The sequence below is a fragment of the Brachyistius frenatus genome, unplaced genomic scaffold (assembly GCF_029030835.1).
Source record: "Brachyistius frenatus isolate BFR_SWC_R1_liver_20210118 unplaced genomic scaffold, ASM2903083v1 Contig_2, whole genome shotgun sequence".
Lineage (NCBI taxonomy): Eukaryota > Metazoa > Chordata > Actinopteri > Embiotocidae > Brachyistius > Brachyistius frenatus.
In genome coordinates this window covers 2,915,996-2,940,648 of record NW_027210601.1, presented here as the reverse complement: position 1 = coordinate 2,940,648, position 24,653 = coordinate 2,915,996, and the positions used below count along the sequence as shown (strand labels likewise).

General features: G+C 40.2%; 1 protein-coding gene across 1 annotated transcript; it reads left to right on the top strand.

The window, feature by feature from the left end:
• Positions 1 to 1,019: 1,019 nt before the first annotated feature.
• Positions 1,020 to 18,358, top strand: snx27a (sorting nexin 27a). The gene is made up of 13 exons (XM_069693257.1): positions 1,020 to 1,439; positions 4,791 to 5,016; positions 5,173 to 5,365; positions 5,674 to 5,738; positions 7,439 to 7,543; positions 7,727 to 7,805; positions 8,098 to 8,261; positions 10,184 to 10,273; positions 11,176 to 11,325; positions 11,658 to 11,786; positions 12,655 to 12,714; positions 12,904 to 12,952; positions 13,951 to 18,358. Exons 1-13 carry the CDS (start codon positions 1,129 to 1,131, stop codon positions 14,019 to 14,021), a joined length of 1,692 nt encoding a protein of 563 aa, XP_069549358.1. The 5' UTR covers positions 1,020 to 1,128; the 3' UTR covers positions 14,022 to 18,358.
• Positions 18,359 to 24,653: the final 6,295 nt, after the last annotated feature.

Sequence of the window (24,653 nt, the reverse complement as noted above, 5' to 3'; positions counted from 1 at the left end):
CTGTACTGTATACACTGTATATACTGTGCATTTTATATTTTATATTTATATTTTATAATTTTACTGCTATTTTATTGCTTTCTATTGTTCTATTATTATCTTGTTGCTTCTGTATGCTGCTGTAGCGAAAACATTTCCCCTCGGGGATTAATAAAGTAACTACCTAACCTACCTAACCTAACACCGTTGTCTGTTTTTCTTGGTTGTTTAAATATTTTTAAAAAACCAACAAAAAACCAACAACAACAACAAAAAAACGTTGCACTATTGTTTAGTTAGTTTTAATTTAATTATTATTTTTAATTTTATTATATTTATTGTATATACTGTGCATTTTTATATTTCATATTTTTTACTGTTATTTTATTGCTTTCCTGTATCTATAAATGCTGCTGTAGTGAAAAAAAAATTCCCTTTGGGGATTAATAAAGTAACTATCTATCTATCTATCTATCTATCTATCTATCTATCTATCTATCTATCTATCTATCTATCTATCTATCTATCTGTGCATGGAATCAGTTGTTTGATGACTGAAATTGATAAGAAAGAAATATTATATTTTACAATATTACAACATTAGGCTAATATTTGGAAGAATATATTAAAATAAATATAAATATATTAGCAATGTTTAGCATACAATTAATGTAATATATTCATATTTAGCATACATTCCCGATAAAAGGTTTAAAAAAAATAAACATCTGCAGCTATAATGCATTTAATCGTCTATTTCTGTTTCTCTTACTTTTAGTTTGGGTAAAGCACTGAGTTGCATCAGAAAAGTTTCTTATTGATAAAAAAAAAATTACACCGAATAAAGGAATAAGCAATACTCACTGCCACATTAACAACAACATTAAAAAAATAAAAAGACTTGTGATCATAAATGATGAGTAAGCTTGCAATGTAGAGATGTCGCGAGTAAAAGGACCCGACTTTCGGTGACGCCTCCGGTCCGTCACGTTGCGCGGCCGCGTCCCGTGACGCCGCTTTTAGGGGCGTGTTGTTACCAACAGAGTCGGTCTGTGGAGCTCGTAGGGACAAGAGCCCGAGTGTTGTTTTGAATTCGCTCGAAGACACCGACCGGAGGGGAGGGGGTTGGTAGTAGTGCCTGTGAATAAGATGGCGGATGTAGGAGGCGATGAAACTCGGCCGGCTCTCCCTTCGGCGTCCCGTAACGGTCCGGTGGTCGGTTCGCCGGCGGGCACCGCGGGCCAGAACGCGACCACGGTGACGTCCGGTCCGCGGGTCGTGAGGATCGTCAAGTCGGAGTCCGGCTACGGCTTCAACGTCCGCGGTCAAGTCAGCGAAGGTGGGCAGCTCCGGAGCATCAACGGGGAACTGTACGCTCCTCTTCAGCACGTCAGCGCTGTCCTGCCCGGAGGAGCCGCGGACCGAGCCGGGATAGCGAAGGGTGACCGGATCCTGGAAGTGTGAGTCGCGGGGGGGGGGGGGGGGTCCGGTCCGGTCCGGTCCGGTCCGTCCAAACCCGAGACGGGCAAGTTAGCGGGAGGAGGGGGGGGGGGGGGTGGCTGAGCTACCCAGTTTAGCCAATTTCAAGCGTGCTGTTAGCCGTCTTCGAGCTACGTCACTTAGGTGTTGTTAAAAAAAACCCCACAAGTAACCTGTTAACTAACTGGTTAGTTAGTTAATTGCTCAGCTTGTAGACATTTTTATTTATATATATATATATATATATATATATATAGCTACAACGAGCTAGCGCTGGTGATTTAACTAGCAGGCTAACCAGCTTACATAAGTTGTGACTACAGGCTGTGCATGTTGATTAGCTTCAGCTAGCCAGGGAGCTAACGCGGCTAGCTCCTTGCGCAGTGGCTGTCTGTCTCAGCGCGGGTTTGGGAAAGCGAGATTTCCAACGTCGGTGTAGTTGACATCGCATTGACATACGTATAATATTGCTGGTGTGTGTGTGTTTTGGATGGAAGTGTTGTCGCTCAAATTCAGCATCATTGTGCTTCTTTCACTTGCCCACCCTTCACTTACAGCCCTGCTGTTTACATGGGACAGCTGTAGGTGCTGGTTTGTTGTTGTTGTTGTTGTTTTCTTTCTTCATCACTGTCAGTGTCCTTGAGTGGTTTTTTTTTTTTTTATATGCATGTCTGGATTCCTGGAGACATTTTTGTACAACTGCTTTTTTGTTGTTGTTGTTTGTTTGTTTGGTCAGACTCTCTTTAACTTCATTGTTTAAAAAAAAAAGTCTGTTCTTACAGTACGTTTTATGAGCTGCCTCAGTCAGTTCATATTTGTAGACGGGTACATTTCCCAAAACAAAATGTGAGACTCCATGATTATAACGCCCCTCCGGGTGGGGGGGGGGCTTTGGTCTTTGACAAATTCTGGTATGTGTAAAATGAACTAAATGTTCATGTGTGGCTCAGACTGCATCAGCTTTAAAAAAAAAATAAAAAAAATCATCGTTAAATCTAATCAGTGAAAACATGTGACTGTGAACTTGAACGTAGGTTCAACTTGAGGAAGACATAATGAAGAACAGAAACGGAAAAACAAGGAACACGTCTACTTGCTGAGGCATCAACTTGTTTATACGATGCAATAGTTTTGTCCCTTTTATAGCTGTTGAAACCCTCTCTGGTCATATGATAGTGCCAATACTTCTCATGTGACTTATTAACCAGTTTGACCATTTCGCAAAAAAAAAAAATCACAAGAATGAGGCGGTTGAGAATGTCATAAGTCAGCATTTTACCTCCAAAGGTCTTACAAACAAGAAAATAGCAATAATCTTAACTTTGCGGCTACAATGTGGTATTTCTTATCCGAGTCTATCAGCCTGTTTAGTTTGTGTAGGAAATCAGGTTTTAATTGTCCTCTTTTACAAGTACACAAAGAATAAAAATGAAACCAAATGAAAAATTACCTTCCTTTGCTTGTGTATTTACAGAAGACATTACTTTTATGTTATGTTCTGTAAGGCTTCACTTTAGCATCTTTTAGTAAATCAATTGCCTATTAATCAGGGAACCTTTTTCAGTTTTGACCACTGATTCCCAAAAATACTAGTTTGATCATTTATATGATGACAGGTAACATATTTAAATCTTTTATTTAGTGACAATGCTATCGTAACATTTTAGCCAAACAAAATCTATCTGCTTATCTCTTATTTATATTAATATTTTGTCTGGATTTCTTGATACCTTTTTGTCATTTTATGCTCCATTGAGTCATTACAGGAATTTGTCAGTGTCTGTAATCTTTTATGGAATTAATATTTCAGCAAAAAAATATTCACTACGCACTACTTAAGTGCTATTATTGCTTCATTTCTGTCCAAGCCTAATTGACATTTTATACTTTCTCACTGACACACCATGCTGTGTTTCTGTTTCGTCTAACAAGAGGACGATGGGATCAGAGAAGTGTACAGACCAAAACTTCTTCCCTTTATCTTTGCTTCTTTGTTCCCCCCCCCCCTAACCCTCAATTTTGCTGTTCACTTGAACAGTTTGGAGGAATTCTGTCATGTCAATATGCGTTTCCACGACAGACCCGCTCTCCCCATCCACCGCTGTTGCCTTCATTTACCACTACCCTGTCTTACTTGTTTCACTTCCCATTTTGATCCGTGATGCTACACGGATATACATCTATGTACAATGATCGAGACGTGGCATATAATGTACAGGTCCTACTTTTTTCCCCTCCTGTCATGCGTGCTTCCCACTGTTTCTCATACGAAGATTAGCAGAGACACCTGATGCTGGTGCCATCTGGCCTCGGCAAAGCCAAGAAGGGAGGTGTCTCACAGTCAGCACCAAAGGAAAGGGAAACATTAGAAACGTTAGAGCTGACCTGGTTACTCAACACTCCCAACATTGTGTTCATCAACGCAGGACAATGCACTGACATGACTGCACACAATAATAGGACAATGTACAGGAAATATATTTGCAGCATTAATAAAAATCTGATTTATTAAAGCTGCAAATAGATTAAAATGGGATTCTAATTATATTTATGCAGGCATGAATCTGTATGTGTGCCAGTACTGACCTGACTAATCCACATCAAATACAGTTTATTTATCAAATTTTGTATAAAATTGTCTCTTTTCTGTTGCATTCGTTCTGTTCCTTTGGGGCGGTGATACTTTGTGCCGCAGCCTGACCTCAGGTTACCTCACAAAAGACTGATGGCTCAGTATTTGTATATCAGGAAATCTCCAGAGTGAATGTATTGGATTAAATATCGGGAGAGAAATAGCTGGATTAGCATATTTACAACATAGATGCATTTTAAACTTTTTTTTTTTTTTTTATCAGCTTGTGTGCTTATATCTATCACGAATGTTACATAATAACCTGATAGCGATTATTTGAGCTGACTGTCATTATTTTTTATAATCGTTATAATCGTTTCCATTCATCTTTATAAAAACTGCTGGATAAAAGGAACAGTCGTTTTTCCATCGTTTGAGGTTTGACCTGCGTTCTTTTAATGACGTCATCTTGATGAGCCCTTTTCTTTTATTATGGTTTAAAGGCACATGAGTGGAGAATTAGTGCCACCATAGTAGATTGTTTATTTAGTCATTTCTTTGTATATCTCACTTTATTTACATGTTCCATTGTTCAATGCTGATAAATGGCTCCTCTTCTTCATAAGTCAAACGTGTATTATTGAATTATTTGGCTATTAGTGTCATAAAATGAACAAGGAAAAGACAATTAATTTGTTAATAACAGGTTTAAAACTCACTTTCTTTATGTCCCTCCTTTCTTCATTCCACTTGCTTCTAGTAACGGTGTGAGCGTGGAAGGTGCAACCCATAAGCAGGTGGTGGACCTGATCCGAGCAGGCGAGAAGGAGCTGGTTTTGGCTGTGCTGTCTGTTCCACCTCAGGAGGCCGATGGTTTGGAAGGAGGGGAGGACATCCAGCCCAACTACGACTACAGTGACAAGCAGGCCGTGCCCATTTCTGTTCCCACATACAAGCATGTAGAGCAGCACTCCGAGAGGTTTGTGGTGAGTGCAGAAAAACTTTTCAATACTTTTATCATACAGATAGAACATGTTTTATTTTAGCTTGTGGATATCAGAAAATGTATAACTCTTGGATGTAAACTTTTCATTCTGTCTATTGTCCTTAATGCCAGTCTGTTTTTATTTCAATGCCCATAGGTGTACAATGTGTATATGTCAGGCAGACAGCTGTGCTCAAAACGCTACCGTGAGTTTGCCATCCTGCACCAGAACCTGAAGAGGGAGTTTTCCAACTTCAACTTCCCAAAGCTTCCCGGTAAATGGCCCTTCTCCCTCTCGGAGCAGCAGCTGGATGCTCGCCGTAGAGGCCTGGAGGAATATCTCGAGCGAGGTAGGCTGATTTGTGAAAGGTCACCAGCATATAAACCTGCTTGTGCATTGACTATTTTAAAATGAAAAAAGACAAAAGAGCTTTTCTGTTACCAAACCCACATGCTGTTCAAGAAGAATTACCGCTTCATGTTCGAGTATGTTTAGAATGATCACAAACTGAATCTATGTGTAGATATCATGTAGTTAGGATGGAAAATACACCATTTTTCCAAAGTAAAAAACAAAAAAACAACCTTTCCCCTTTGTTTATTTCATTTTCTTTGACTTCCTCTGTTTCGCTCCATCTTTCTCTATATTTGTCTCTAGTGTGCTCTGTACGGGTGATCGGTGAGAGTGACATCATGCAGGAGTTCCTCTCTGAATCAGATGAGGTATGCATGTCATTCATGGGTATTCTGATACAGATTTTAGTACATTGGGATGCAGATATTTTCTGTGGGATATTTGATTCTGGGTTTTTAAAAGTGACTGCCCTGAGCCTGGAATCTTTTTCTGGAACCCTTTTAAAATTTTCTCAAGTGCACAACTTTTGACTTCTAAAACAATACATCTGCACACTGCATAGCACTACAGCTTTTTGTTTGTTTTGCTATCTGATATGCTTTTCCTGACTGGGTCTTTCAATCCAGAAATTGTATGGGTGATAGTAGAGATTTACTTATCTAATGTTCTAAATCTATAAATGTAATACAATTACGAATGTATTAGGATTCTTCCCAAGTCATATTTCCATTAGTACACTCGCATTTAGTACTCCTACATTTTTGTACACTTAATTGTGAAGTACTTGGATTTCGACTGCCGTTCTGCCCTAGCGGAAATAACCATAGCATTTAAATGCCTCACCAGCCAACATATCTGCTGGCTTTAATTATTTTACCCAGAAATGAATGGGTTTTAATATCCTCTGTTTAATGCACACAATAAACATCACGATGGTTTTATCCAACAAGAGTTTGGTGGTAATTAGTGAAATATAACCACTTTTATGCAGTGTCCCCAAACACCTTCAGCTTCCTCGGTCGTCACAGTTTTGAAAATACTTTAGGTTGTTGGTCCCTCCTTTTCCGCTACGTAGGCATAATGGCAACCGTTGAGTTTGAGAAGTGATAATGATTTCATACTCAGTTTGTGGACTGACTTGAGTACACCAGGTACTTGTAGTGTACTATATGTTTCTATTCACAACAATGTGAATGCACTTTTGCACTCAAAATAGTACGTTTTAGTTCAGAAATACACTGAGGAACATAGAAATGAGCTGCACAGAATCACCAATTCCCCTCTGATTGCACAGCTGAGTTACAGAGTGATGCCCCTTGTGCTGAATAAACAATCTTTGGCTGAGTGCAGACAGCAGTGTTGTGTCAAAGTCTATTTCCTCATTAGCTTGCAGAGATGCACAAATCCGACAACAGCAAAGTCTCATTTTGGCCTATCATCAAGTTATATTAGAATTAACATCAGTTAGCGACAGATGCTATGACCTGATGTTTTTCCTTTTAATCGGCAACAGTGACAATCAGCGCTGGCTAAAAACGAGAAGTGAGAGAAGTAGGGCCAGACTTTCTTCTTTTGTCAAGTGGGTGGTAGAGTTTCGGCTGAGAAACGAGGTTCTTTTGTCTGACTATCGGACACTACAACTCTTGAGATGGCAGCCCATGAATGTGTTTATAAAACCTCCTCTGATCTAGTTTGGGGGCTATTCGCTCTAAACAAACAACACTTGTGGCATTGGTTGAAGGTAGCTGGGTGGCGGCGGTGCCTGACGGTCTGGAAATCAGTCAATAGTTGCCATGCCAGTGTTTTGAGCTATTACAGCACCAAAACAAATACTGATCTAATCCCTCTTTTTTAAGAAACGCAATTTGGAAGATTAAGACTTCTTCCAGATCCTAGTTCTGGTGTGGTTATGGCTTGTTGGCTTTTGTTGCTTTAATCTCAAGGTACTTAGCAGTAATGTAGAACAAACACAGGCATGCACACTCATTCAAACAAGTACAGACCACAGAGCCGTTGATCCAAAGGACTTAATGCAGCTGTTTTCATTATGTTGTGCTTCACTGTACAGAACTACAATGGAGTGACTGATGTAGAGCTGCGGATAGCCCTGCCAGACAAGACCACCATCTCTGTCAGAGTCTGCAAGAACGGCACCACTGACCAGGTGTACCAGGTAAGACCACGAGACTGCTGCTGGCATAATGCTGTTTAACAGCTATATTATACAGTTTATTGTCCCATCGTCTGGACTCTGGATGTGCAAAGTGGGCTTTTCATTCAATTCTTATTTTGAATTATGTTGTCAGATTGTGTGTACTGGTAAATACATAACTGAGTGTGTGTTGTTCGTCTGCAGGCGTTGGTGATGAAGGTGGGAATGGACAGTATTATGGCGAGCTACTTTGCCCTGTTTGAAGTCATCAACCACTCCTTCGGTAAGAGTTGCATGTCAATCTGATGTGATTTTTATTTTTTACCTTCTCTTATGTGTTTAATATAAAAAGCCTTCTCCGGGGTGAGTTTATTCATGACCACTGGTTTTCTAAATAAAGATTTGTACCATCCCACCAGTGAGTTGCATTTATTGGGCCGAGGGGTGCGTGTGTATTTGTGGACGGCAAGGGCAGGTAATTTGGTGTAGGTTACGGTTAATTCTTTTTTATAATGACACACCGTGCTGCTCATCCCCCTCCTCAGTCCTCTCCGTCTACCTGTTTTTTGTTGCAGTGCGGAAGCTGGCGCCTAATGAGTTTCCCCACAAGCTTTATGTGCAAAACTACACGTCGGCAGTGCCGGGGACCTGCTTAGCGCTCCGCAAATGGTTGTTCAGCTTCCAGGAGGAGGAGTTGCTCCGAGACAACCCACTGGCACTGCACTACTGCTTTCACCAGGTAATAGAAATAACGGATTCCCACTTGTCATGGGCTTCAGGGAAAATACAAAATTTGAACCTTTGGGTTTTTACTTTAAGAATTTATTGACTTCTTTCTGAGCTGAAGCTGTTCAAAAATATTAGATCATTTCTGACACATTCAGGGGAATATACTGTATTACTCTGCTCTGGTCTCAGATCATTTTTGCTTCCACCTAGTTATAATTTTATAGTTTAATTCCAGTTAAAAACTAGCTTTTACAATGGCTTTTAATATATTCACCTTCACCATGTACAGGTTCACTCACTCAGAAGCAGTGTCATTTTGTTGTTATCTAGCTTTCCTGGACATTATACACAATATGCAGTACCTGATGACTGCTAAGCTAGACCAGATATATAACAGTTTTAAAGTAGTCTTGTCTTCTGTGAGGCTACTCGCTAAACATGCTTCGACATTATGACAAATACAAACTGGATCTGCTGTAGGAAAAATATGTAATTTTACATCCTAAACAGAATATGAACCCACTACAAAACAGTCTCATTTGATATCCTGCTTTGAAGGGTCACAATTTAATGAACTTAATCCGGAAACCAGAGGATACTCTACAAGCCAGTAACAGGCTACCACAGTTTTTGAAATATAAAGGGTGAGCTGGTAAAAAATAATCATCGAGTTTGTTAAAGCTGCTAAAATTAGCAGTATTAGTCTGCAGGTTGTCCACTCACCAGTAAAGGTCACTACCTGAAGCATTTAAGCATGTGAGGTTCAGCAGTGACTCATTTAAGAAAGCATGAAAGCAAACCAACAAATCCAGAATATGTAAACTTTTAGTAAAGGATTTTTATTTTTTTAGTTTCTGGTCACTGTATTGACATATAATCACTTACTAATTCAATATAGATTGCTATATTAATCATTAGCTACTTTCAACCAGAGTTGTGGACATTTATTGATTCTGAGATGCATCACAATGCATCGATGTTGTGGCAGAACAGAGCCATAATTAAAGCCCAGTGTTTCCTTTACATTGGCTCTACTTTAGCGACCCTCCAAAGCAGATTAAAACCACACAGGTAGATAAAATCAATTGGTTTCAACTCGGGTAAATTAAATATTAGAACATCTTATTTCACTCACTAAGTAAGTTTTTGCCACACACCAATCTGAGTTGTGTGCAGTAAATGAGTGGGAACTAAAGGTTTCTCTGTGCGCAGCTACTTACATCTACGACAGCTTCCATGTGGGGCATTGAGACATCTATAAAGTGTAGCTAAAGAAAATAACCTGGCTTACACTTTGTCCCTCTAAACTGCATAGAGATGCATTGCACAATCAAACTGTTGACATGCGAATCATATCACAACTTGATTCACACCTCAAGTTGTAACGCAGCCAGCAGTCACACAGTAACATTATCATTCTTTGGGATTGTTTTTTTTTTTGGCAAATATTTCCTCTCTCTCTTAACTTCTTGCTTCTAAATGCTCCACTTTATTCACCATATTGTCACTAACTATGACTGTCTGCTGTTAAATGCTGAGCAGGTAGTGTACAATGGGCTTCGAGATCACTTTCTGCTGAAACCAGCTGCATTCCGCTAAAAATCAAGCTATGAGAGCAGCGACAGGGAACCAAAACATTGGAGTTGCGGACCAGACAGCAAACAATGAACTGAAACTCATTAAAAAGCTCTGAAAAATAGAATCCACGCTGCGACTTCAGTGACCTCCTTTCATATTGTCACGTTGTTTTCACATTGTTGGGTTGATACATTGTGGTTATAAAAATATTTATTATAGCTGCTTTAAAATGTACACAAGAGGTTATTGCTGTCATTGTTTGAACTTGGCTACTTGGAATTTAATGTATAATCATTCTCAGAGGATAAATGGTGTTGTACATCTTCATGCCACCCCCACCCCCTGTCTGTCTAGGCACTGGATGATGTGAAGAAGGGATTCATGAAAACAGAGGACAAATCCTACCAGCTGCAGAAACTGGCAGAGCAGCGCAAGATGGCCACAGTCAGTACCACAGACCAGTCTTTGTTCGGGGAAGGGACTGGGATGACTACACTTTTTGCCTGCTGACCAGAGCCATCACCAAAACACTACCAAATAAAAATGGACAAAAAAAGCCAGAAACCCTTCCACACTTGAGAATACGGAGCCCGCTGTGGTGTAAACAGAGAGAAAGGCTTTAAATTTATATTAATGTTTGTAGAACATTCACCAGAAGTGGCATGTGTGAGGGCCTCTACACTCACAGCTTTTGTAGCTCCTCACTACAACATTCACAAGCTTTTAAAGGCTAGTAAATGAAAGTAAAAGCAACATTTTTTTTTATGACCACTTCAGTAGTCTGATTGTGACAAGTATCAGGCAGTGTTTGATTTCAGAAATGTTTAAGCATACAAAACACGTCTTTGGGATCAGGGATTATAAAGAATTTGACCGAGAGGCCAAAATATTAGCTGAGCATAAACCTGCATCTCATAAAAGCCACTTTAATTCAAAATTTGCATGTAAAAGACACGGGACATTGAATACATTGATATTTCTGTTCATGCAAATTGTCACTCAAAGAGAACAACGCTACATTTATTTTTGTGTTTATAATTTGCAATAAATAAAAGACACTTTCAAGTGCAGTCAGTTTTTACAGCTTATTGTAAATTCAGACTGCTCTACCAGTCCAAATGCATTTTTCAACAAAAATATATAAATCAGCAGTGTCACATACGTAAACAAGTTTCCCACAAATTTCCCCCATAGAATATTTTTGCCATAATTGGTACAGCGATGTAGTTTGGAGTCCGTGAGGCATGTTAACTAGGATTTTTGAGAATCAGATGTGTCTTTAGTTTAACTTAATCTGCTTGCTTACAGTAATAGTGATTGCTAGTGTGCTCTATAATACTCTGTAGTACCTGAGCCTATTGCGGACGTGTGAGGGCTACAATGAGGTGGATTTCCCCCACTGCTCCTGTGACTCCCGGAGGAAGGGCCATGTCATCACAGCCATCAGCATCCATCATTTCAAGCTGCACGCCTGCACTGAGGATGGCACGCTGGAGGTGAGCTGTTGTGTGTGTGTGTGTGTGTGTGTGTGTGTGTGTGTGTGTGTGTGTGTGTGTGTGTGAGATACTTCAAAATGCAGTACAAGTGGACAGTCCAGCTTATCACATTAAAAGCAATGTGTTTTTTTTCTTCCATTTATTAAAAATATGGCTACTATAAGATTATTTAATGTAATGATTGTTTCCTTTGTTTAAAATTATAAAAAAAAAAAAAAATTATAAATATTTTCCTCAAAATAGATTTTCCAAATGCTAAATCAAAACAATGTTAAGCTTGACCTTTATAGCCGTTCATCTGCACAGAGTTAAACTACCGTCTCTTGTCTCAGAGCCAGGTAATAGCGTTTGAGTGGGGCGAGATGCAGCGCTGGGACACTGATGAGGAGGGGATGGCTTTCTGCTTCGAGTATGCCAGAGGAGAGAAGAAACCTCGCTGGGTCAAGATCTTCACTCCATATGTAAGTGTACATACACCCGCCTACCTGTTTGATATGTTCTGCAGGCTTTTGGTTTCAGACTGTGTTTTTTCTTAAAAATTCCAATAACCCTTCATACATACAAACATGATTTAGTCAACGCTCTTTCCTTCACATTCTAATCAAATCTTTATTAATGAGTGAAATAAAAAAAAAAAATATTTAGCGTCTTTCCAATAAATTCAATGTGATTCAAAACGCTTCACAAGACATTGACAAAGTGATGGATGTTTAAAAACTGATGATGAAGTAATGCACACTCAAACGACACAAAAACAAATAGTGAAGTCAATGAAAAAATAAAAAAGTAATACAAAATATCAACATGTCAATAAAATAAAACGGAACGGAATATATAATCATCAACAGTAAAATATTAATAAACAAGATAGAGTAAAATTGATTCTAATTATGATCTTAAGATAAGTAAAAATAATAAAATTATAAATTAAATCTACACTGAATAGATGTTTTTCTTAGTTCAAAGATAAATATATTAATATTTTCAGCGCCTCAGATCCTCTGGCTGCTCCAGCGGTTTAGAGGCTGAGGGCAGTATCACCAAATGTTTTTGTTCTGCTTTGAGGAAGAGTTAAAAGAGAGGAGCTGGCGGATCTGTGTGGCCTCCCTGGTTCATAAGCCAATAGCATGTGTGAGGGAGAGTCTGGTCCAAAGTCATGTAGTGTCTTCTAAACTAAATCAATATGAAAACTGACACGTAACCAGTGTTAAATCTGTAGTAAGAAGAAGTGTATCCAACTGTTATAAACGTAACTTTACACTGTGACTTTGCTGATTGTGGTGAACTGGAGGCCTGAACAACAATTCTGTCTGCTTCTTTGTCTCCCAGTTTAACTACATGCACGAGTGCTTTGAGCGAGTCTTTTGTGAGCTGAAGTGGAGGAAACAGGTAAGGACCACTCCTTTCCTCTTTTATTCTGGGAAGCCTAGGACTCCATGCCAGCTTTGAATTTCTACACTGAGCTTATTCTTAAGTTTCCCTTTACTTATACAAACAAGCCACAAACGTGTTTTCATTCAGTCTCTTCTTTGAAATGTTTTATTTTATATTTCTATGTACTTCTTTCTTTGCTGTCAGGTTGAAGAAGAGGCATCTGATAAAGACAACAAAAACTGCAGTAACAATGGTGAGCAAAAATCATTTTTATGGGACCATTTTGGCCTTAATTCAGAGAGACGATCTTCTCAGTAGCACAGTTAGTAAACACCAGCACTGAATGGTTAGAGGCTAGGTTTTTATCTAGGGCAAATCATAAAGAAATATGCATTCAGATGCAGTGCTGAGTGCTTTGATTGATGGCACCCGTCAAACAGCATGAATTATTCAAAAAAATTCCCCATCTGACAAAACCTGAAATGTCAAGGGCAGGGTGAGGATTTCAAGTGTGCCATCTTCTTTAATTCCAATGCATTAAAGACAAAAAAATATCCATGTAAGCATATGAATAATGCAGTCAGTAAGTACATTTATTCGGTCAATTCCTTCCAGATTACCGTTTTAGTTTTAATATTTCTTTTATGAAGCTCTAAAGGCATTACAAGGAAGTAAAAGTCCAGAGAAAATTACAAAGATGTGAAAAGGCTGCATTTTAAAGACAATTCAGTCCACAAAACATCTTTAACCAACTTAGGAGAGCGTAAATTCTCCTCCACCGCCATCAGATGACTGTGAGGAGGGCACACTGTAGCTCGTGTTTGTGCAGTCAGAATAGATGCATGTGCTCTACATAGACATGTGACTCGCTATCAGGGCCATCTCTCAGGGACTGACACATTAAAAGGATGATGAAACTATTTGCCCTGTGTGAGTCAACACACAATCAGCAATACAAATATGCGGACAAGCAACTGTACAGCACGAGGACGACTGAGAGAGCTTTGGAGTTTCAGAAACAGACGAATAGCGAACAGCTGAGGACTGAGAAAGTTGAAGACATCCGGATATGAGGGCTTTAGCATGTGACAGAGGGACTCGTATGATAATAATCAGTAATTAATCCACAGTCTCTCTCTGACATTGTTGCACACTGACTGCTCTGTGTTGTGTTGAGGCAGCAAAAAAAAAAAAAAAAAAAAAATTCAATCACTCAGGCTTGTTCCTCTGAACCGTCTCTCTGTGTTCCAGAGTATCTGCCTCCTCTGGAGACACAACAGAAGGGATGGCGCCACCTAGGGGGGGAGATCGCAACTTCCTAAAAGCATTTGTCATCACTTGAACTAGAACTGGCCCACTTGCATTTATCACAGCCACCCCAGAGAGCGCCCATCGACAAACACAGAACGGAGTGACAAACTGAGGCGATCCCTGCCCCGAAAAACAAACCGGAAAGGGCCCGATTTTGGAATAGTCACACTTAACCGAACCCAGGGACACACAAAGCAAGAAGAGCAATGAAGGAAAATAAAGAAAAGCCAACTTCACATGTCATTTACTAGACCTCCATAGTGTGTCTGTTTTCCTCCATGCATCTGCCCTGTGGTGTGGGGGCCGGACACAAGCAAATTCTCCCCACTGGTTGAGATGTAATACAGTGTGGCACTGGTCAGGGTTGCCATGGCGCTGCAGCAACATTTGGGCAAAGGGAGCACCTCAATGAAACGCCACCTGACGAAAGAGCTGACTTCCGGGATGGGATTGTGACGGTGGTTTTTTTCCAACAGACCCACTGGGTCCGAATCCCGCAGCGTGGACCTCGTCTGCTGAACTGAACTGAAAACAAGAAGGGAGGGGGACACGGAAGAAATGGGGTTTCCACTTCTTTCACAGTTCATGATAAAGGAAGAAAGTAAACTCATGCTTTACACTGATGCTGGACATTAACACAAAAAATTATGTTTTTCTATCTCTTGGGTCATAGGTATCCTGTCTTTGTCAGAAAACATAGGCGGCACAAATGTAACTAAATGGAAACGGATGTGTTCATAACTATTTGTATGTTTAACAATCTTACTTCTGATGAAATATAGATTAATATAAGAGCTATAACAATTGGTTTCTTGATCTAACACAATGAAACACTAACTGAAATTGCGTTCAAGCTGCTCTAACTAATCTCCTTCTTTCCCCGTGTCTTCTGGTCTAACCCACACTTCAGAGCGCTGTCTGTTGGCAGTCAGCCATTAATGTCAGTATGGATATTTATCCCCCTCGCAAGTGTTTTATTGTGGTGATTTTGCAGAGCTTGGAAGTTGAGAGGAAGCGTCTCTCCTTCTCAGCTCTGCGTAGGAATAATTTCTCAAACAAAAGGTTGATGGGCCAAAGCATTAATGTTTTTATAACGTCTCACCTTATACATGGCGAATCTTGCCGACAGATTGTTAATATACGGAGAGAAGAGGCTTTTTGAGTGCATGTTCGCTGAGCTGCAGTTTTCTGAACAGGCAGCAGGGAGCAGCAGAGCACACGACCGACTTAAGTCACACTATTGAACAGAAATAGACATTTTCTGAGAGCTTCTTAGAGAGTGATCCCTCTGGCTCTGTAACTTACCCAAAAGTATCACTCCCCTGCAGTTTGTCCATTAACCAAGTCAGGAGGAGAGATGGTGTGTGTGTGTGTGTGTGTGTGTGTGTGTGTGTGTGTGTGTGTGTGTGTGTGTGTGTGTGTGTGTGTGTGTGTGTGTGTGTGTGTGTGTGTGTGTGTGTGTGTGTGTTGCACAGAAAGTAGATGGTGCATGAAGTTGTGTGACTGCAACCACAGCCTTCAGCATACATAGCAATCCAGCCAGTTCTCTGCCTCCTACTGCACCTAAAAGGATAGAGTATTAGTTGTGTGCGTGTGTCCTTATTATTAATTTACCATTAACTACAGTTTCCTGTGAGGTTTTTTTTCTCACACAGATAATAGATCTATTTGTGTATTTCATCTCTGTAGAGTTCGACATTTAAATGTCTCCCGTCAAATGTGTAGAAAGCAGGTTTACATGCTGACAAAAAAATTCCTCAGAATAGAGACAATGCGCATTAATATATCGATTTTGTTTAGCCTCAATGCAATAGTTTTGTTTATCCCACTAAGGGTGAGTAGTTTATCTTCGCCAGCTCATTACTGACTCCTTCTTGTGCTTCACTTGCCTTCTGGCAACTACCAAAAACCTGAAATGCAGAGTGATGTTTTTACTCCGACTTATAGAGCACAGGTTCAAGTTTCACTCGAGTTAGAATTGGTTTTTTTAACAGTTGAGATTAGGTTTCAGTTCAATAAATGTTTACTTCATGCCTTGGTTTAGTCATAATTGGCTTCCAGTCAGTTATCTTGGAGCTTGCTCATGTTTGTGTGCTGAGCGAGTGTGTCCTCTATGTTTATCATTGACATTGCTGATAAGCTTTTAGGCTCTGATTGGACGTGTCTGATGAGCTGTCTGTGTGAGAGCCAGGCATTGAAGATGGGTTTTGTGTGTGTGTGTGTGTGTGTGTGTGTGCGTGCGTGCGTGTGCGTGTGCGCGACGACGGAGACGCCAGACAGATGGAGACAAATGGGAAGCGTCTCCTATTGTCTCGCTAACATTCACGGCCGCTCACATGCTTTTTCAGCACAACACACACACACACATACCCCTGTCCCCTTGCTATTCTGAGACAAAATTGTTAAGTGCACTACCACAAGATATTTTATTTCTCATCCAATTGTTGCCGCCCAGGACAGCCCTCAGTTACACAACAGCTTGTAGCAATACATACCACACTTGTAGTACCTTGTTGTGTTTTACACACATCGCAGGTAGCTGGATTGAGAAAGAAACTGCAATGTGCAGATTGCTGGATGGTCACTGACAGCCAAAGTAATAGTCAATTTAGAGATTGATGACATAAGAATTGGAGCTGTTCAACCATGATGTTTCTTTTATTTTATTTTTTTACAAGATGTAGAGAGATAGGCAGACACAGGTTTGGTGATTGCGTGTGCTGGTTCGCCTGTCCTCTGCTCTTACTCTCTCCAGGTTGGTTCCCCTGTCATCACAGGGGGATGCGGTTGCCGTGGCAGCACCACGTTGGCTCAACACGCTCAGTGCAGCCTCTGTTCCTTTTATTCCTGTCAGCCAACTGACTCAGTCCTCCCAATAATGTATTCAAAGCGGTGTTTTTTACTGTTTGATGTTTGTTCTCTCTGTCCCCGTGGCTCGTGCTGCTGTGAATAGGCTTTTAGAAAGCTGCTGTTTTTTTTGTTTTTTAAATATATATTTTTGTGGTTCGGTTTGTCTTGTCTGCGCCAGGTGCCATCTTATGCTCAGTCTCAGTCACAGGCAGGTGTGTATGCTGTCAGTTGTTGTCCGTTTCAGCTGTTTCATCAGTGAGCTAAATGTCAAAGTAACGGTGTTTAGGTGAAAGCAAAGAGATGAGAGGAATGTTAAGAAGTACGTCTTTTTACGGTTGGCTTGTGTTTGATACTTTTTTTTTTTTTTTGCCAGTGTGAGCTGTGCTGTGGGCCGCTAGTGTTTGTGTCCGAGATGCTAGACAGCCTGAGTTTGTAAGTGAATGATTATTTATGAAAAGAAGAGGAAATTTTACGCAGGACTTATCAGGTGAAAAGAAACATGGTGACAGCAGAACAAAAAAACAAAAAAACACCCATGTGTGGTCCGCACATGAGGTTCAGAAAGTTTTTGTTCATCACTACCTACCACTGAAATAATCATTTATGATACTGTTGCTATAGCAACACGTCGGTTTTCTGAGTCCCGTGCAAAATCTGCACTGATTTTTGTAAGATCATTCAGTGGCTGGCATTGTAAAAGATCTTTTCTCACACTTGTTGAAGTGGCTTTCATGAGGCCGCTCAGCCAGTCTATTTTCTTCGACGCCGTTATGTTCGTGTCACCATCCACACTTTTGTGTAGACTCGATGTTCGTCGACCTCTGGAATGCACATCTGGCTCAGAGCACGTTAGCTGCCGGCTTTCCCATTTTTTGCTGACGTGTCCGACCTATGACTAACCTGAAGGGTGGATGTAAGTGCTGTTTATAAAGTGTTCGCCTTCGTGTTATTAATTTCTGCTCATTGCTTTGAATGACGGGGCTTTTCAATGACAAGACGGCAGCGACATTAATTAAAACCTTAGCCTTGTTTGTCTGTCTTCAGCTTAACCTGTAAATAGTTGTTTTAAAAGAAAAAGAATATCCTTTTGACAAAATGCACTCTTGTTTCTCCAACTCAGAACTTTTATTTATTTAAGCAGAAATTATAAAGATTGGGGAAATGATAGTGTACAACAACGTGAGGGCCACCGTCGATCATTAATTCTGTGTGTGGGGGACGACTGTATGGAGGATTAGCTAAACACACAACGAAACAAGGTGTTAAAAAGAGAGGCGGTGTCTCATTTACTAAGTGTGTAAAGAAATCGGTTAACAACTGAGGCAGACTTAGGCTATAAAAAAAATAAAAAAAAATAAAAAAAAGTAGAGTTTTATATCTAAAAACACCCACAAAGGTTTACTAACCAGTATAAGAAAAAGGAAAAAAAGTTTTGAAAATGTTGTGTAGAGTAATAAATTGTAACAATATTTTAAATAAAGTTATATATTGGGAAAAATGCTGTTGGACTGCATTTATTTACTCTCTCCGGGACATAAAATACACCGACGGCTCATTTTCTTTAAATGAATCAGCTTCCAAAAGGCTTTTTTACTAGCTGTTAAATGATAAAGCCCTCAGGTTGTGTTTTAGCAATGTATGGATTCTCTTCTTGTCCGGTGAGACGATGCCAATGTCAAGACTGCCCCATCTATAAAGACATAAAGCAATAAAACAACCGCAGTGTTCCTACGGAACCAATCAACATCATGAGGGGAAAATACAAGACTATTTAAAAAGCTTTGTATTTTTTTCACTTTTTAGATTGGTCAAATTTGAGTCTTTCTTTTTTTGAGCTGCCAGGCAAAGCGATGTCAGAGATTCATTTATGCATGTTATTCAGTCCCAAGGTTTGCTTTTACTGTCTCACTTTTGCAGAGGTAACAACTGAGATTTGTGGCTGTGAGGGTGGCGTCAATGCAAATGCAGTTCATATGTTGTCGCTGATGGTAAATGTCAAGTTCAGAACAAAAATAGTTTGTCACAGAATGACTGAGTTAAGGGGCTGAAGCTAATCTGACAGCAATTTTAGTTTTTTCTCAGCACTTCTGCACGGCACGGGCTGCTGGATGAAAAGTGAAGGAGGGCGAATCATGACGGGGAACAGATATGACAGTTCGCTGGCAGGAAATATTTCAGGAGTTTAAGGAGGTCTGAGATGAATAGAAAGTGTAATGTCAGAAGTTTTTGGAGTTAAACAAATGACACACTGTGCTTTGTTGCCGTGCTTATCTTTTCTTTTTCCTCTTATTGTCTCACTCTTTTTCAAAAACATTCCCTGACTTTTAATAGCCCAAGGTCTGTAGGAAAGGGAGAAGCGCTGCGTGGTACATTATCGGTCCCGAGGCAGGTATCGTGCCTGCAATAAGCTCGGAGGCACATTATTCTGGTTACAGTGACATTTTGATGGTCACGTTCTGCACAGATCTTAATGTTGTTCGCTGTGCTCAACAGGAACTGTTGCAGTCCATGGGGAGACCGAGGTCAGGCATTATTCAAACAAAAAAATACCTAACGCACCCCATGGAACCAAGCCCATAAAATGTTGTGTGCATTGGCAGTGCCGAGGTGAAAATATCCATCTCATTAGAGCCGTCTCACGCAGGGCACCATGTGCTGACTTCAGCCTGCTGCCCAGACTTTACCACTTGCCCTCACTTTTCATTTTTCTCTTGTCCACCTCGCCACCGCCGCTACTCATTATCTATCAGCCTGGACTGTTGGCTCCCACTTAATCCTTATGAAGATAATATGAACTCTAACTGCCGGATTAATACTTAAAAAATACTGTCTGTAGCCAACAGTAGAAACTAATGCCAGTCATTTAGCAACCATAACCTGAGCATCGCTCCCTCTAACCTCAAGAATGAACTTTGTCTTTACTATGGATGTTAATATTTAGTCAATTATTAGAACCGACTCCTGTAAGACCCAGTAGCCACTGATATTGTGGTTTCAAGGTCAAAATGTGTCCGGCGATCGAGAGCCCTGTTCAGACCTAGCATTAACATGCATCTCGAGGGACCACTTTTGATCGGATCTCGATTCCCCACTCTATATGCAAATCAACATATACATCATGTAAATAAACAAGTCAATAAACAGGTGGACAAACACAAGGAGAGAGAAGTCAAAGCTACAGGCGGTTAAAATAAGACATCCACGCTCACTAGAGCCTGATTTTAATGAGCCGTCCATTTGAAATTTATAACATCCTTCGAATTTGTAACTTATTACTATCAGTCATAGCACAGGCACGACCCCTTCACGTGGTTTCAGGCTCAGATTATTTAATTAATCAATCGGGTTTGAGAGGGTCAGCTTCGCTCTGCAGCTCAGTTCGCAAGTAAATCTCTCCCACTTTGTGTATCGTTCAGCTGTATATGTCTATTGCTTATTGAGAGGATGTCAGTTGAGAAGGTTTTCCTTCAGTGTTTTATTATATTATTTCTGTTTCAAGTGTATTTATACTGCTGCATCGCAGCACATACATACAGTACATATATGCTTAACAGCTATTTATCTTGTAGACTAAGAATTTATACAAAATAAATTTATATTTTAAATTTGTGATGTAATGTTATCTGTTCAAATAAACGCACAGCTGTTTAAATTTTGCTGATAATTATTGCACTTTAACTTACAGCAAGACAAAAAAAAGAAGAAGTTTAAAAGTAGAGTTAACCTGTGTATCCACATTAAAAAAGTGAATCCATGTGCAGTGAAATATGAGTTTTTCCATTTCAGGACACGCAACGGTTTTGTTGCCACGTTTGAACTTTAAGTACAGTTGACAATACTGAGTCAGTTTACTCACTGTATAAGACTTCTTCTGCTGCTTCACTATGATTTGGTACTTCCAGCTGCCACTGTTCTACCACAGTTACAGCTTTAAGTATCTTATTGAAAACAGGACTTGTAGTTCACTATTTGTAATGAGGTGTTGTTAAATTATGCATTGATACTTTATAGACCCCAGTATTTCTTCCACCAAAGCTTCCTGATATTCCCTAATAAATAGCCAGTCGTCTTGAGCCAGTGTGTGAGGTGTGACATGTAGTAAGGGGTGGGGGCAGTGTGTGTGGGGGAGGGGGGGGGTCATGTCTTGTCGTACAATAAGAGCCCCTCTTTTCCGAGCTGTCGAGCAATTTCAGCTGTCAGGTTGGAATAATGTCCTCAGACCCACAGAGCGACTGCTTATCTCGCCGTCACACCTGAGGGAAAATTTGTTGAGACCACTTAATGTCCACTTGTGCTGAGGCTCGAGTGAAAACAGCGTCGGAGTCTCTTCAACATCTGCGTTTTACACAAAGGCAGCTGTGGCTGTCTTTTTCTGTTGATTTATTCTTTGTCTGCCTTTTCTTGTGTTTTTATTTAATGTAGCGAGGAAATTGTTTTCTGTGTCATTTAAATTGGCTGGTTTTCAGAATAGAAATCTTAAATACAATTATGTAATAACAAAAGACTTGTAAAATTATGTGATGCATCATTAAAAGGCATAACAGTTACAAATCAAGACTTCTTACCCCCAGAAATTCCGGATTATCGTTGTTTGTCTTTCCTCTTTTAGTAAATCCATTTCACTTTCACTGAATTGCAACATTCTCCAGAGAGGAGAGACAAAATACGGGTTAGTCTGGAAGATAGAAATATGTCTCACAAACTGCTGATACAAGTGTAGAATCAAATAAGAGCACTTTGCATTTTGCAACAGAATACATTTCTGCAGTTTCTGGGACATATTTCTTTTCTTTTAGAATTAGTGGCTCCATAAACAAGGCTGCATGAGTCCAGGCTCGCTGCACTAATGCTCAGCTGGCATGATGTTTTGCACACATTCTGTTGGGTTTATGGTCTGTGACGAGCAGCACATCTGCATTTTCACATATGAAGTTTAGTTTACCCGTCACAAGAAGCTCTTCTCAGACGTTGGTTCATGTCTTTCGCTGTGTCTTCTGGAGGGCGATTTCTCAAAGTGTGAAAACACAAGTGTGATGATGTCTCGGGTTGGATACGCAATATTTTTAACAGACAGCATACGTTATCATTTCTAGGTGTGAGATATAAAAAGTAGTGGATTTTCAAGACGTGGGAGATCTACTAAAAGGCGCTTTTCACTTCAAGTCAGAATATTCTGCCTGCCGTTTTGATCTTCCCTTTTTCTAATCTGTCTTTTATGAATCCCCCCAATTTTATCAAAGTGAAATATCAAATCATGTCAGCCTTTAAAAAATGAATGAGCAGATGAATCTTAGTTCATTATTCACAGTACAAGTGACATCAATAAAACATTATCCTCGAGTTGCGAAAGGAGTACAAATCCTTACAATGAGGATTAATGCCGCTGCAAATGCTTGAAGATCCCACAGTAATGTGTTGAAAGGAGCCTCCGTGACTGAGGATGTTTGTATTGGCATGCTGGGTGTATTTTACCTGAGTAGCAGTCAAGTAAGAAATCAGAACTCGGTGAGCTTAATATCAGAGTACAACAGGCAATTAAAACTGCCAGCAGCGGTATGCGAGCCCTTGCTTGCTGGATCGGGGCATACTTAAAAATGCATGTCTTATAGCACTAAAGAAAGTCCCAGTATCACAGGCACAATGGTGTAGTCGTTAGCACTGGTGCCTTTCATTGAGAAGGTAATTGGTTCGATTCCAGCTGGAGACATACTTGTCAATTTAAAAAAAAAAGTCATCCTGTTACATGTCGTCCAAATTATGAAAAATAATCTTAATATAGCATGTAGTCTGAAATATAAAAAAAAAAAGTCAAACTGTAATATGTGCTCCAAAATATGAAAAGGAAGTCAAACTATATTAAATGGCCCAAAATATAGAAAAAATAGTCCATGTCGTCCATAATATGAAAAAGTCATAACAAAGCACTTTGTCCAAAATATGAAAAAAAAATCATACTATATTATATGGTCCAAAATATGAAAAAAAGTCATACTATAGCATGTCGTCCAAATTATGAAAAAAAAAAAAAAAGTCAGCATGTAGTCTGAAATATCTAAAAAAAAAAAAGTCTAACTATAATGTCTTCCAAATTATGAAAAAAAAAGTCATACTGTAGCATGTCGTCCAAATTATGAAAATGTGGCCACACAAATGCGCTAAACACATATCAGATTTATCGGCTCACCACGCCGGATGTACAGTATGTGTCACGTTTCATAAGGTTTCAAGCATCCTTTGACCTTAAACATAAACTTCCTGTGTCCCGGCGAAAAACATCAAACTTTGCTGCATCGCCACAGTGACGGCCTTCGACGAAGTAGCACGAACTTCTTAATATATCATTATCAACATGTGAAGGCTATTCTGACCTGAATTTAGGTTCATGTGATCAACCAGCTTAACGAAGCATGTGAAAGTATGAAAAGTTTCATTTCCAGTTGCCAGCAGGGGGCGCTATGACTATGAGTGAATATTACCATACAGGTGTCTTCAGGACCGGACTGTTATCATGCATGTAAAGTTTGGAGAAGGTCAGTGCATGTACATAACATTTACAGCAATTTGTAGTTTCATGGCTAGACGCTCAAAATGGCCACCACTTTTTGCCACGACTGACGCGGGTTCCAAGTTTCATGAGTTTTTGAGCACGTTAAAGCCGCCAAAAAGGCGATTAAGCTTAATGAACAAGAATAATAGGGAAGAAGGAATTCCTTGAAGAACAAAAGGGCTTTCGCACCATTCTGTGCTCGGGCCCTAACTAGCCAGTACTGTAGATAGAGAGCAACCGGCCACCCCAGACTTATTGGCTACGGGTCCTGTGATCTTCTGGTCGGACACCTCGCGTCCACTTAAACTTGTGACCGCGGCGGCCCAAGTGGTCTGGAAAGTGAATGAATGTGGCTTGGCAGGATTAATCAAGCCTAACGACACATCTGGAGGTAGGCTCACTGGGTAAAGTGAGTATCAATCAACGTCTGGAGCATCTCTCTCTCGACGCTGCTTCTCGTCAGCTGCATCGACCAGCGCTTTGGGCCCTTGGTAATTAAAAGGCATTGATCGGCCTCAGCAGCAAGATGCAGCACAGCCCACTGGGACTCTTTATAGAGAACAGGTGTGCATGCACATGGGCGGGTGCTTCTGAATGGGCCTTCACGTGGTTCTTGTGTAGTCATGCATGCAATAAGTGTGCAAGTGAATTTAAAAGGAGCGTGTCTGTGTACACAATCGCTATTTGACTCGTAATATTTTCTCTGCTTAGTTGAGTCTTCTTTTTGGGGTTAAGTTGTTTTCTTTCTGTTGCATTTGTAAACTGATTGATCTTTTTAGTTTACACTTTGCCCTCTTATTTACCCAGTCACGGAGCTGTGTGTGGCCTCCAGTGAGCTTCGGTTGAACTACCCGTTTGGTCAAATCCGAAGCCTGAGAGAAGCCTGCTGTTCTTTTATTGAAGGAGGATTGGGGGTGAAAAAACAAAACAACCGATTGATTCTGTGCATATACGCCAACCCTGAGAGGCTCATCTTCCCCATGGACACACACACACACACACACACACACACGCACACACACACACACAATATTCACACACTCTCTCTTCTTTTATTCCATCTGAGTGAACACAGTAAATCTAAGCGCTGCCAGATTGCTTGCGCTGCACATTTTTCGACCGTCGAGTTAGCTCATCAGGCAGGGAGCCTTGCCTCGGCTGAATAAGGAGCAGCACACTACTATAAATACACCCCTGACTCTTTACTCAGCCTGACACAGTGACTGAGTGACACAGTGAAGGCCAC